The 15,955-nt window shown below is 36.3% G+C and overlaps 1 protein-coding gene across 1 annotated transcript in view; it reads left to right on the forward strand.

Annotated features, from left to right (window-relative positions):
• Positions 1–15,469, forward strand: part of LOC108975553 (proton-associated sugar transporter A) — a 37,043-nt gene extending 21,574 nt beyond the window's left edge. The window contains exons 3-8 of the mRNA XM_018944110.1: positions 11,021–11,834; positions 11,907–12,109; positions 14,322–14,660; positions 14,720–14,850; positions 14,920–15,094; positions 15,164–15,469. Coding sequence (XP_018799655.1) covers positions 11,069–11,834; positions 11,907–12,109; positions 14,322–14,660; positions 14,720–14,850; positions 14,920–15,094; positions 15,164–15,385 — 1,836 coding nt within the window. The 5' untranslated portion in view covers positions 11,021–11,068 and the 3' untranslated portion in view covers positions 15,386–15,469. The remainder of the gene's footprint in view (positions 1–11,020; positions 11,835–11,906; positions 12,110–14,321; positions 14,661–14,719; positions 14,851–14,919; positions 15,095–15,163) is intronic.
• Positions 15,470–15,955: the final 486 nt, after the last annotated feature.

Raw genomic sequence — 15,955 nt, forward strand, 5'->3', positions numbered from 1 at the left:
ACCTTATATGCGATATTAAGGAGGCTTATCCCACGGTAATTGGCGCAGATTGTGGGGTCTCCTTTTTTGTGGTCCAATAGCCCCTACATATATGCAACTTACATATAGAGTTGGAGAATATATTTAGACTAAGAATACTTTCTCTGCAATACTCAAGTTGTCGTCTTAAATACAATCTAGGAATTAATTATTTTATCAGATGTCTATTTGAAACACAGATTACTCAGATTACTGGTTAAATAATATACAAATTTACTCATTCTGTATATTTATATATATATGTATGTATTAAAGTGTGTATATACAATATAAGAGTATACATTGTAATCAATCAATAGTTCTAACGAACAACTGATCAAGTTGTCTTGGTTAGCATGTCATCGAACTTGAACCAAATAGCAACACATTTCAATGGGAATCAACAATTAGAGCATACATATAGATGCATACATGTACACAAATACCCGTATGCTGAATGTTGCTTATTTATTTGCTATGGCACTAGAAGTGAGCAAACCAATTGCGAATAACTTACTGTGCCACATATCGTAATAGAGATCAAACTGACATATGTACATACATGTCTGAACTAATGTAATATGACTGCAAGAAACTGCTTGTGTGTTCACAAATGCACTCCCATTTTTAGCTCAGTCGTGTTTGACAATTGAACGTCACTGTTTTTACTCTTTCTGTCACCACTGAAAAAATGAACAGTAAAATGACTGTCAATGTTTACAATTTTTCCAAAAACAATTTTTGTGTACGCTAAAGAAAAATTTTTTATGGAAAGGGTTTTAAGGTAAAAAAAGTTTTTTTTTGCGAAATTATTTCTTAAATATGGATTGAGTCTTTTTATTCGGACTGTTTGTGCATTATTAAGGCATATTTTTGACAATCTATAATAATTTTTTCATGTAAAAATATTGAAGCATAAGATGGTAACAGAGCTTCTCCCAGAACGTCTTGAGAAAAAAACACTTTGCGGCGTTCACCATAACTCGGCTGGAAGTTATCCGAAAATAAAAAGCCTCAACGGAAACGAGCGAACCATTGTTAATACGTGTCCGTAAAATTCACAAATTTCATTGGTTTCAGTGGTGGTCCTTTTTTTATACAAAACTATCAAAATATAACAAATTTTTTCATTATTTTCAATAATTTTTGAATTGCTGTCACTTTTTTTCAACTTCCCCGAATTTAATTTTTGTTTGGTCAAATAACCTTTCTAACACTATCTGGTATGACACAATGTGATTGGTTAGTAGTATAGATATACGACTGCAATGACTTCAATTGACGAAATGCGAAAAGACTTTTTCGACAACCCAATATTTAATTTTGGTTTGGTTTGCTGAACCACCTAAGGAAATTTCTCCAATATTTTAGCTATAATCAAGATATTATATTATATAGATAGTGGTCAGATCCGAACAATATATTCAGAAGTTGTAGGATTGTTTCGGCAATCATTTATGCCCAATTACGTGACGATATTTTATGAAATATAGTTTTTCAATATCGGCGGCCTCAGTAAATAAGCAGGTTTTTGAGGGTTGTGTGAAAATTTTCAAATCGATATTTCAAAAAGTGGGAGACTATTTCGTGCATATATTGAAATATCATTTATATACTCTCTTACCTTTTATATACGGAAAACATAAAAAGTATTCTGCTTGGGGTATATGGTACATCTACTATCTACATATATATATATGTACGCTCATAACTTTCATACGATTGAACCAAATTTGATAATTCTTTTTTTAATGTGGCTGTTGGGGTTTAAAGATGGTTACGGCAAGAAAAATCGCTAAGAGAACGCCTCCACCAATCTTTATGAAATTTTCATAGGTTATTCGCTGTGGATCGGGAAAGGTTTAAAAATAAAAATACTTTATACTTTTCCATACAAATTTTTTTTAATTTTTTTTTGTTTTGTTTTTCAATATTTTGATTTGTGAATTATTTGAATCGTTAAATTTCGGTCGCTTGCTTTTTATTCCGACTTTTCAAAGGAAAAATTATTGAAAATTATTCACTGAAAACTTTACATACATATGTGTGTTTCACGCAAAGTGATGCAATTGCAGATTGAAATTTGTTACGAAGCCACGAAGAGGTCGCCCTAATATCGGTCGACGTTTTTTTGCGAGCAATATATGGCAAACAAGGCAAGGCAGGGCAAGAAGCACTCCCAGGATACGATGACATACGTGCGGAATTATCGATCGCGGTCAATCAACAATCGATCGTCACGATGTCATAGCACAACTTTTGAAACAACAGTTACGATGTTTGATGGTGCTGTTGGATGCTAAATGTACTCTGTTGAGTGGCAAAAGAGAGGTTACACCAGATCAAATTGATTAAATCATTTCTGTGGAAATTCCTGATGCAGAGAAATATCCAGTATTTTGCAAAGTGGTGAAAACCAATATGCTTCATGAATCCCTTTTCGGTTTGTATGGCTGTCAATAAATGCACGAAGCACTATCCATGTGCTTTTCTTTCGGAAACATAAACTAGAAATGATGGATATCCACTCTATTGGCGTAGCTCACCAGACGACAATGGCAGAACATTCAGCATTTAATTTAGAAGAATGAATATCGAAGTTGACAACTCATGGATCGTACTATATTCACCACTAATTCACATTCAAAACACATATTAATGTTGAGTATTGCAGTTTAGTGTAATCGATAAAATTCGTTTGTAAGTACGTCACTAAAGGAAGCAACATGGCGGTTATTGGTCTTGAACGAGATGAAATCAGCAAGTATCAAATGGGTCGATACGTGAACTGCAATAAAGCGCTTTATAGGATATGTATTTACTTTTGCAATTCATGAACGTGTTCCGACCGTTATGCGTCTCGCAGTTAATTTGAATAATGGCCAAAGAGTATATTTCAATTCAGAGAATACAGTACAGCCAAGTAAAACATTGTCAGCAACAAAATTAACATTTACGACTTTTTTCTCAACTTTTGACAGTGATCTTTTTGCGAGAACATTGCTTTATTCGGAAATATCTTGACATGCATGGATTGCATCGTCGAAGAAATAGTTACGCAAAAAGGAAGGCAAACCAGTAGATTGACATCCAGATGTGTTCTCAACTAATTCCTTAAGACGAATTGCGAACTGTGAATGGTACGGTGTGTGCAAGTTTTGGAGAAGTAAGCCAGCGAACAAAAATAACAATCCCAAAGACGTTTTACATCGTCTTCGCTAAAAATTAGAAATGGATCAATTGCGGTTGATACTTTTGGGTGGTTTGATATCAATTCCATTCGCCGTTTATCAATTCACGAAAGATGAACTCATCAGGAATATTTATCCGAACATTGGCCAAATTATAATAACTACGATTCCTGAAGTGCACGCGCAATGTTAGCTTCCAAAAATACCGATGTTGTTGACTTAAACTGGAAGATTCCGGAAGACTTGCGCTCATATAAATCGATCGATCGTCTTAATGATGAAGACAACGCCGTGAATTTCTAAATTTTTTGGAGAGGCTTGGTATGCCACCGCATCAATTTTCGTCTCAAAGTTGGAACTGTCGTTATTATGTTCCGCAATCTGCGCTACCAAATACAAGGGGGCAGAATGCTTGATTCTATGAACTCCTGTGAGTTCTAACGATTTGCCATTTCAGCTCAAACGTATTCCGCTTCCAGTGAAAATTGCCAATTTTGGAAGGGCTATGTTTTTCACACGGTCAGATATACCGGGCGTGCTCACGAGTTTGAAAACCATCTTTTCTGTACACCGAAAAATGTGATTTATCAAGCAACGTTACATTGAAAAAAACAAAGAAATGATAAATTCAACTTTGCTTTCATTTCAAAACACAAAATTTCACGCAGGACATCGGCTGCGGGTTCAGCTAGTATATAATATTTTTTATGGTTTTTTATTAACACGTATCTATGAAATTTTATTGTTTTTCAAGTTTATGCCACATCATTTCTTGGTTCGAACTCTATATAGAACTGGTTAAAAAAAACTTATTCAAAATCTGTAAATTGATACAGTTACATTGTTTTCTTCAAAGAAGAATGGCCCGACAATACACATTGATGAAACTGCGCGCCATACAGTTGTAAGTGAAGTTTCGTCCCGTGGATTATTTCTGGATTTGATTCCCTCCGTATACGGCAATTTTGTTTGTTTATATTTCTCTTTAGATCAAAATGGGCGTCATCAGACATAATTTTCAATAATTTTTTTTTTTTCAAAATTTTATGCAAATAGATAAATCTAGAGGGTTTCACCGTCTTGTTATTTGAATTTTGTACGAAAACGGGGATAAGTATCATGAATTGTCCCTTGTAATGACCGGCTGCTAATTCCAAGTTGGACTCTTGGATTTGCCAGAATTGATAATGCAACAGTCGCGAATGTTTTTTGAAAATGAGCATACGGATCTCAATGTTACGGCCTTCGTGCGATATCTTCAGATTCCTCAAATATTATCAATCTAACCTCATATTGGTCCATCTACTCTAGGGCCGCCAAAAACCCGTCTTTCTTTTGGACCGAATTGACGCTCTGCAAAGCATGGTGAAGCTGCACTATCCAAACCTTCTTTTCTGTATCCCAAGAATTCGTAAACAAAAAATTTAATTATAACCTAAATTATAATATACTAGCTGACCCGGCGAATCTCGTACCGCCTAACAGTTAATGAATGTCGTGTTACCTTTTAGTTGAACTAATTTAGGCTTTGATGAACGTAATTCAATGATACAAAATAATTTTAATATACATAAATAGAAACATGAAAGTATTTTATTATGATGAATGATAATGAACACAAACAGAAGAAATTATAATAATACATTACTTCAAACACATGTCAGAAAAAAATATTCAAAACTATGTTGTGTAGATTGGGATACACTCGGATTAATTCATTAATAGGATTCTCATTCCAGCACTTTGTGGTAAACGATATTCTTTGTTTTTTGGTCAGGCGCAATCTTCTATTCTCATCTTTACATTTTCCTTTAAGTATCGGCGCGTGAATCACATTGCTCATCAGTTTTCTTATTACCAAACGCGTCCCGTTGCACAGTTTTGGTTGGTTTAAATTTCTAAGCATGATAACTACCGAGCCAACCTTCAGTTGTAAATTGTGCGGTGGTAAACCAGGCACATCCACGGAGTTTAAAAATTCAGTTGGATAATTAGTGGCTTCTTCTTCGTTGGTTACACAGTCGATAGATTTGAATAAATATAGCGTACCCACGATTTGATTTTAAATTATAAAATTGAGGTCATCTACACCTTTATTTTTAACGGCCAAAATTGCTCGCTCACTTAACCATTTAGTATTTTTGTGGTTAGCAGCGATATCCGGGAATACTTTGTTGATAAGCTCGTCCTTTGATAAGACGAAATTGCAAAAATTTGAAGGAAATGAAATCAAACCGCTCGATTCGTCAACAGGAACACGTCCATTACCGATAGTCAGCAATTGCTTCGAGAAATCATCAGCAGATAGATCGTTAAACAATGCAACTCTCATATTTACAGACAGTTAAAGTTCTTTACAAATCGAAAAAGATTTGATGTTTTGAGGCAAGCATTTATTTCGTTGGCAGCAGTAGATCTTGGAATGACTGGTAGTGTTTGTCGGAAATCGCCAGATATCAAAATCATTGCACCACGAAAACATCTCGAGTCATTGCGCAGATCTTTTAATGTTCGGTCTAGTGCTCCAATGCGCGTTTGTGCGCCATTGTGCATTCGTCCCGTATGATTATTTTTGATGCTACTAAAACTTTAGCCATTGCGCAGTGTTTCGAAATGTTACATGACGGCTGTTCAGTAGTTTGAAGGTTTAATGGCAATTTTAACGCTGAGTGAGCCGTGCGACATCCATCTAACAATGCTTCCGCTATTCCAGAAGAAGCAGTTGCTACCGCAATTTCGGATCTCGCACGTACAGTGGCCAAAATTAATGACATGAGGAATGTCTTCCCAATTCCACCGGGGGCATCTAATCGTTGCATCATCAATTGCATTAAGCAGTGTATCATAGACTTCCTTCTGCTTAGGATCAACTGCGGTACACTCGATTGACCTGATTGGATTAGTTCATGTGGATCATATTCACGTTCACGTTCGAATTCTTTATTAAATGCGCCATTCATTCTGCGTTCTGGCGCTGGCATTCCTGACCTAACTAACAAACTGCCGCAAATGAGGCAACACATATCTTCGATCAAGAGCAAAGTCTGGTTAAGCATTTCCTCATTCACCTCAAGATCGGAATTTCTTGAGCTGACACGAATTCGATGTAAAATATCTTCTGACATGTTATCCTTGTATTTGTTCCACAGATCACGTGGGTTCGATGGGAAGTATGTCAAAATGATGATAGCAAATAATGTGCGTATCTGACTTGGAGATGCAGAAATAATTGCTTCAGCGATTGTCGTGTCCCAATGAGTATCATTTTCAAGCAAATTCAGCTCTTGACATGCTGCAAGAAATGTGGGGCTCACTATACCATTAACAGTTCGTAGTGATTCATATGATGTTTGTGTAAATACGACCAAGAGCATCAGTAGAACGCATGTCTGAATGACTAGGAATTGCATCACCTTACGACTTTGAAATTTTTTCGATGTACCGTTCCAAGTGTAATAAGGTGGCATTTCTGAATAAAACAACGTTCGTGCGAGTGGATCGCTTTGACAAATCGCAAAGAAGGTGGCCAGTGCTGTCGCTGGAGGTGTTTCGGCACGTTGAGCACCATTCGACGCTGTGAAATATACTCTCTGATCGTTCTCTAGATGCATCCCCAAATGTACAACAGTGGGATGACGTTCGTGAATAGGGAATGAAAATATACGCCAAATTGCTTCATTGCAGTTCACATATCTACCAACTTGATAGCGCGTGATTTCATCGTTGATATTGGATGTTTGGATACCAAAAACCGCCATGTCTCTCCCTTTCATGACATATTTGCAAATGTATTTAATTGACTTGACCGAATTGCAATACTCAACATTACAATTTGCCTTGAATGTTTTGGAAAGAAGTGGCGAATATGGAACAATCCAACTGTTGTCAACTACGAAATCGTTTCCTTTCACTTTAGTTGTGATAGTTCTACCATTATCATTGGGCGATCGACGCCAATCAATGGATAATCATCGTTGCCTGTAATGGTCTCTGCCGTCGACCGTCGTCTGTCGACCATGCACGGTGATTGGCGGTTGATAGTGCCACACAGTCCATGAATCATATTCGTGATTACAACATAATGTAGGTCTGGATGGGTTTTAGGAGCAGGAATCTCCGGACATATGATGTCTATCTATTTGATCTGGCCGAATTTTTTCAACTAACCAAATTAGAATGTGAGCATGCGGTGGGCCTCGTTTTTGCCATTCGACTGAATACATCCAGCATCGAGTAATCCCAAAGTTGTGTTGCTTAACTATTTAATTCATTAATAACCGATTTTTTTCCTGAAAACACGTGCGGTGATGTCGTGTCGATCACTTGATGTTTGTCCGGGAAGCAGCAATTTAACAATTTTCGTCCATTTTGGATTACATGTAAATGTAATGAATACATAGATCTAGCCGACCATAATGACGAACATAAGTCATTGCATGTGTATGTCGCCGGTAAAATGGTCAAACGACCAACATTTTCTGAATCTTCTTCTGTGCACATAGCATCGCGTAAATGAATATACTCCTCCCAATGAAATTTAGCTTGATTCAACCGAATGAAATTCAGGCGCTCCGTTTCGATTTTAACGTACATGTGAACGCAATATTGTTGAAGCAGTCGACGAAATCGAAACAAATAATTGTCACAATTTTCACGAATCATCAAACGATATGCATAATAATTCATCGAACTAACCTTCTTGGTAGTTTCCTCACCTGAAACAAATACAGTAAAATTTGTATTTTAGAACCCTAATAGGTTAACGATTCTTACAGCTACTCTCTACTAAATTAGAAATGACAACTTTTTTGGTTACCAAAAGCAAACAAAATAAAATGTAATCAAGGTAAAATGAAAACAATAATATTGATCTTACCATTCAATGGATTAATCATTTTGATATTAAAACATCAGCGGGTATTGTAACGCGTCATATGAACGGTGTGTTTCATATACTCTTTGTAGTTGCCCAGTTTTGCGTCGTGTAAGTACAATATCACGTGTTTTCAAGTTTTCACCAACAATCGGGATTGCCACTTCAACTATTGTTGGAGCATTGAATGTGCGTTCATGTGATCCAGCTGGTCTTTTATCTGCTCTGATTACAACCTTAAAGTCATCACTTGCCATGCGCTCTAATGCAGTCTTGAACAGCCTGACCAATGCATGATGTTCATGACGCATTTGCTGCAGATCTTGGAGAATTGCTCTTTTCGTAGCTGTGTTGATCCCTTGGCGCCGGTCGAGTTGTTCTTCCATATTGCCAATGATATATATTTGCAGGAATTTATGCTGTTCATCAATTGGTTGTAATGATCCAATGCGATGGTAAATCTGGCCTTGAATCTGCGAAGTCAAAGCCATAGTTATAAAACTTACTTACAAACAAATGTCGGATTATATCCGTATTCTTCGATAATTTCCGCCCCAAATGAAGTCATTTGGAAACAGACATTGTATTTTTGAGTGTTCGTTAGAAAATGTCGTGATTCTTGTGTTTCGCCATAAAGCAGCAAGGCTCTGGTGGCGGGACTAATAATGGCAAATTCATTTTACCACTAAAGCAGCACAAACCAGGCGTTTCACCAGCAAACTTCAATGCGCCACAAACAACGTCCATTTGACCAATGCAAACTAAATGACTCAAGCTGTAGTCGATGGTGCAATCATATAGAAACGCTGCTCGATTCAAATCAATACTTGAACCATTTCTTCTTGCACTTCGAAGGTTATTCTCTGTTCATCTGTACAATAAGCTCGACGATTTCTCGTTTCCCACCTAGCCGTTTCACCGGCTGCATCTCTTTGCTCTTGTGTTTGGGAAGCACGAATTAAGGCCCTTCTTTGCTCCATAGTAACGCGGCGCTCTTCTCGTGCAATTTCTCGTTCTTCATCAGATATTCCGTTGCCTAAATGAATTACGCCTCCACTGGGAAAGATTAGATCTTTTAGGACTCGGCATTGTTATTAATGCACTCGCACAAAATCACATAAAACCACCAAATATAATAACAATGCATGTACTTTCGAGACATAGACAAAAAATAAATTTCTTAACTCACACATAAATATTTGTTACAGCATTTGACAAGATTGGACAACAAATGTTTGTTGTAATAAACATATCAGCATTTATTGAAATGATTCATTACACATATCGATTTTTCATTGTTTTTAATATGTATTCTGCTATTAGGGGCGGAGACAAATCCAACGAATCAATAACCATGAAAATTGGTTCAGCAGATATCGAGTTATAAGTGTTCGAACCAACCCGTCTTTGTTTTATATGTATGTATATGCAGATAAAAAAACTAGAAAAGTTCTTACGGTTTGTCTTTGTAGCACGATTCGTGCGCCACCCTTTGTAAGTGTTGAAATTTATTGAGCCAATAAAAGAGTCTGGGAATAAGCACAAATGACAGGTTTCAAAATATTAGGTTAGGTAGGTCTGGTGGGGAATAATTTTGAGACTTATTTCTCAAATCGCCATTTCTATTGACTTCATCCAGCTAACCCAATCATCCCCCGTGTTAAATTGGAATGCTTATATGCACATAGGTTTATATGTATATATCGTACACTCACTACAAAAGAGCCACACCTCATGAACATACCAAATCCAAAACCTCACTACTCGAAAAATGGTAAATGCTCAGGATCCAGATGAGGCATTTAACACAAAAGTAGTAGTTTTCTGGTAAAGTAAGATAGTGACGTCAGTGAAATTTCTATATATATTCTAAAGTGATAGATTTAAAAAATTGATTTTAAAAATTTTTGAGTTATGAAGTACTATTTTGTTGTGTCCTTGCGCTTGGTTTTTTTTTTTAGATTATCGAATTGGCTTAATTTTTCGGTGTTCTGTTATCTCATACAGCTTTTACTTCAAAAGTGTAACACTACTCAACAAATCTCAAGGAGAAATTTCCGAGTGATGTGCTAAGAGATCCCTGGGGTATTTGAGGTGCTCTGATTACGAATTTGAGTTCAAAATTTTTTCATCACGTATAGCTATTTTATTCATTTTAGTAAATAGTGGTTTGGGACCACTTGTCGACACACACAAAAAATCCTACGTGTTTGGAAATTTTTACAAGACACAGCCTCTAACATATCACTGTTGCTAAATGACTGTAAACCAGTGTAAAGTGAACTAAATATCTATAAATTAGGGTGTTACTTTTTTCAAAAGAATTTTTTAATATCACTACTTCAATTAATAATACTATAAAGTATAGAATTGTAAATTTTAGCAATTGCGACATATGACAACCCTGTTCCTCCCAAATCAGTCAGAGTTTTAGGCTTTGTATATCTCTTTTAAGGACTTTTCATACATACGGACAATCCTCTTATAATTATATATAATATACTGCATTAATGTATGCAATGTGAATTCATAAATATATACCAATTTCTGGTGCTCTTGAATTCAAATAGTACGCTTAGAATATGATACTCGCGCATTCGCATACTTTTGCGCGAATTACTATACATAGATTAAATTTTGAAAAAAAGCATACACAATAATTTTCCGCATATGTACTTATGTATACCTATACTGTTAAATTGCCCGCTTCGACTGGAATTAATTTCTACCAAAAAGTTTTCTTGTTCGTGGTGATAATTAAGCCACAAGAGAGCCAAGCTAATGTTATGAACTAGACAACCGGCTTTCAATTAATAGAGATAATGGAACATATTGACTCATAAAAATCAATTTGAATAAAGATATGCAAGCTAATCAATGTCTAGATTTAATAATTCTTTTATTTATAATAAAAACCTTTGCAAATTTTTATTTCTAGGTCGGATTTTAATCTCAACCCAAAGATAGGTCAAATAAACTCCAAAAAATGGTTGGTGTTGCTGCCGGCTCCAACGAGCACAGTATGTCGTCGACGAAGAATCCTATGATTAAGTATATGCTGAAAACACGCGAGAATCATGCACGTAGTCAGAAATACGACTACTCCCATGTCTTTCGTCGTAAGACACGTTTCGAAATGTTCCGACTGTCCGTCATTGCGATGGCCATTGAGTTCGCCTATGCTGCAGAAACGTCTTTCGTTTCGCCGATATTGTTACAAATAGGCATTGACCACAAACTCATGACTATGGCTTGGGGTGTTTCGCCGATAATCGGTTTCTTTATCTCACCGCTATTAGGTTCGCTAAGTGATCGTTGTACACTTAATTGGGGAAGACGTCGACCGATTATTACTTTCCTGTCGGTGGGTATATTACTTGGTTTGATATTGGTACCATGGGGAAAAGATCTTGGGATATTATTGGGTGATATCGGCTATAATGTAACAACAACCAGCAATTTGAGTGCTATGAATGAGGGATTAGCGGCTGCCTTGATATCAAATGAAGTGGACAGTGCAGAGGGTCCATTACCGTCCAATTTCAAATTTGCCGCTATATTGACGATTTTGGGTATGGTGATGTTGGATTTGGACGCTGACACGTGTCAAACACCGGCTCGTACGTACATGCTGGACGTGTGTATACCCGAGGATCAAGCACGTGGGCTCACCACCTTTTCACTGCTGGCAGGATTCGGTGGCACAATTGGCTACGCTATTGGAGGTATCAACTGGGAAAAAACAAAATTTGGTTTGTACAATTAAATTTTCTTGTACGAATTGTATGTTAGTATGATATATACGCTCGTATTAATGGTTGTAGGTGCAGCACTTGGCGGTAATATTCCTACAGTTTTCGGAATGGTTACCGTTATATTCATCATTTGCTACTTTGTCACCATTACGACGTTCCGCGAAATTCCGCTAAACCTGATTGAGCGTGACGAAATGTTGAAACCTCTTTCAGCGTCAGCTATCAAGAAGGAAATCAGTAAAAAGAACAATGCCATCTACTACATCAAAGAGGTATGAGGTTGACGTACGTAGTATTCAAGCAGTTAGTCCAGTCATTATAGTAAGTTCACCTCGGAATTCGAGATAACCAGCTGTAAGTCTGTAAATACTTGTATACTGACACCCTAAAATTTGTCTCAAAACCTACATATAGTCGGGCTTTTACCCTGTTTTTGTAAATATCTCATTTCCTATGGGTTTTTTGCTATTTGTATTTATTATCAATATTGTAGAATACAAAATTTTCTACAAATTTTGTTTGAAAAAAAATTTTTCATACGGTGAACCATTTTCGAGATAGAGGGCGGAGAGCGCGCGGTCGCAGCATCACTTCAGGTCAACCAGTGCCTTCGGTCAAAAACGCGGCATATACACTTGATGAACTATCGATAAATCAATGATTATAACTATTTGTCAATTTTTATTAACTATTATATTATATTTTATAATTTTCTTCATGCCTTAAACCTGTATCTGTTCAATAATACTGATAACCGTTTCCTAAAATTAAAAAATAATTAAGGGAAAACTGAAATCATAATATAATTATATTCCCATTAACACTAATGACATTGTAAATAGCAAATAAGTGCATCTTCTTTAAAATCTGTAAATTTTAAAATCCTTCCACTACGTCAAAAATTATACCTGGGAATTATACGGGCCCCTAATATACATCACGGACCTTTCTATTTATAGCCAGTAGAGACAGATGTTCAAGATGTATAGTTACGACTGTCTTCTCTTTGTTTTAGTTTGAATCGTATGATGGCTGATTTGTGTTTTCTATGTAATAAGTCAGATTCGGGAGGTAAATCGCTTATTGAAGTAGTGCGCGGTATGAAATCTCTATGAACTGCAAGTGTCGAACGAAAGGACAGAAAAACTGATTATTCAAAATCCAAACCTCTGTTAAAGTGCATGAAAAGTGCCAAAGTGTTTACATTAGTACAAGTTGTATCCAAGCAGCAAAACGGAAACAAGAAGTAGGAGAAACTATAACTTCTCCATTAGTACTCCGTAAAAAACGAGGTGAAGTGCTTGATTTTAAGAAACAATGTTTATTTTGTGGCGAAGTTGCTGATGAGGCTGCAGAGAAAGGTAAAAGAGAAAAGGTATGGGGTTCGGCAATGCGAAACCATTTTCTGGAGCCTATCATGATAATTTTACCACCTGCTCCAGAACATTTGCTAAATACAATTTTCTGCAACTGCAAGAGTGGTTGTGGTTCGCTATGCGGATGCAGGAAAGCGGGCTTGCAATGCTCTTTAGCTTTTGGCCTATGTAATGGGCAATCTTGTCTCAATGCTCTACCATATCAGAGCGACATTAACGAAGATGGAACTTTTGACCCCGAAATCATGGATGAACTTGAGACGATAAAGAAGACCAGTTTGAAATTTACCAGCAGCCGGAAGATGGACGGATGGACGATGAAGAGGAGAAGATGATTAAAATTATTAATTGTAGTTTTTGTAAACTTTATTCAATTTTTTTACCTTTAATAAAAATAAATGTATTCAATGATATTTTTTAATAAAAAGATAAATTCTTATTTTATTTGTGTTTTTTTTATCATGTAAGAAGTTATTAAAATTAATTAGGATTAAATTCAAATATAATTCCTATATTTTCTTTAACAATTCTGCAATTACGTCGGCAGGTAAGTGTTCTTAAATAAATTAATAGTGAATAAAAAGTGGATAGGTTAGGGAAAAATGATAAAATATAATACAATAGTTAATAAAAATTTACAAATATTTATAATCATTGATTTATCGATAGTTCATCGACTATATATGGCGCGTTTTTGACCGGAGGCAGCGGTTGACCTGAAGTGATGCTGTGACCGCGCGCTCTCCGCCCTCTATCTCGAAAACGGTTCACTGTATGAAAAATTTTTTCAAACAAAATTTGTAGAAAAGTTTTTATTCTACAATATTGATAATAAATAAAAATAGCAAAAAGCCCATAGGAAATGAGATATTTACAAAAAAAAGCGTAAAAACCCGATTTTTGTGACCTTTGACCTTGAAATTTAATAGTTGCGTACACCCTACTATATGTAGGTTTTGAGACAGCTTTTGGGGTGTCAATATACAAGTATTTACAGACTTACTGCTGGGTATCTCGAATTCCGAGATTCTTACCTACTTTAAGCTTAAATGACTGGACTAAGTTGTTGTTTAGGCCTTTGCATTAATTATGAGCTTTTCCGATTTAGACTGATGTGCTGGAGTTACAAAATGCTACAGCCCAAAAGAATTACAACACAATGACTCCAATGGGGAGCTATCAGAACGGTATTTCACCATCTAAGGAAATTACAGATAAATCAAAAGAGCCATCTCAATCAAATAACAATAACTCTATGGCTATTGAATTAGATGAATGTGTGGATACGCCCATAACTTTGGCGAAGTACCTGAAGAGTATTTTTATCATGCCGACTTCAATGCGCATACTCGCTTTAACGAATCTGCTTTGCTGGATGGGTCATGTGACATATTGTTTGTATTTCACGGACTTTGTGGGTGAAGCTGTATTCAAGGGTGATCCAACTGTGAGTTCCTATCTCAATTGATCTGTCGTACATATTTTAAGAGTTTCCTTCATATTTAGGCTTTGCCCGGCACAGATGCAGCTCAGTTATATGAAGCTGGCGTTCGTTTTGGCTGCTGGGGCATGTCTGTGTATGCTCTATCCTGCTCCATTTATTCAATAGCAGTAACAAAGTTAAGGAAACTGTTAGGGTAAGTCACAAATGATTATAACAACTGCTGTAAACAGTGTCACATTATTCCGCTTCTTTGTCCTTTCAGCACCAAGGTTGTCTATATTACTGGTATTGTGTATTATGGCGTCGGTATGTTGATATTGGCCATTTGGCCAACCAAGTGGGGTGTAATCGTATTCAGTACTTCGGCCGGCATACTATACGGCACTATTTTCACAATACCATACATTTTGGTGGCCAATTATCATGCCAAAGATTGTGTAAGTACTTCACTACTGCTGTTCATAACTAAATTTTATTCCATTGGTATTTTCTTTGCCCATTTGTAGTTCCGCATGCATAATGGTGAGACGGTTCCGCTAAAACAGGCGCGTGGTTTGGGCACCGACGTGGCCATCATAAGTAGTATGGTATTTATAGCGCAACTGGTAATCTCTCTGTCCATAGGTCCATTGATTTCCTGGATGCAGACAACGTGTGCCATATTATATGCGTCTACATTTTTAGCATTTTTCGCAGCAATATCAGCCATGTTTGTCTTATACGTTTAAGGTTCAATATCATTATTTCACAGATTAAATAACAAAAATAACTCATATCCCATGAAATTATTAACTTAAAAATATTTTCTTGTAAATTTATGCGAAGTAAATAAATTTGAAAGATTTAACGTATTTTAATTTATTAATATATGTATCTTAAAAAATAAGTAGTTCTTTAAGGTTAACAAGGAAGTCCTCAACATTGGTGTTGGCAGGCATTGCTGAAGATCAAAACAAAACAACTTAAGTGAAGCATCATTCATAGCTTTTGCCTTATCAACTTTCTTCGCGTCATATGCTTGTTGTGCTTCACTAAGATGCTAAGGTGCTAGAACATGAAGAGGAGAATTGAAATATGTAATACAAGTAAGGAAGGGCTAAGTTCGGGTATCACCGAACATTTTATACTCTCGCATGATAAAGTGATAATCGAGATTTCCGGCGTGGTTGTGAACCGATTTCACTCATATTTGGCACATATTATCAGGGTGTTAAGAAAATATTATATACCGAATTTCATTGAAATCGGTTGAGTACTTCCTGAGATATGGTTTTTGGTCCATAAGTGGGCGACGCCAC

The sequence above is a fragment of the Bactrocera latifrons genome, unplaced genomic scaffold (assembly GCF_001853355.1).
Source record: "Bactrocera latifrons isolate USDA-ARS-PBARC rearing strain unplaced genomic scaffold, ASM185335v1 scaffold_668, whole genome shotgun sequence".
Classification (NCBI taxonomy): domain Eukaryota; kingdom Metazoa; phylum Arthropoda; class Insecta; order Diptera; family Tephritidae; genus Bactrocera; species Bactrocera latifrons.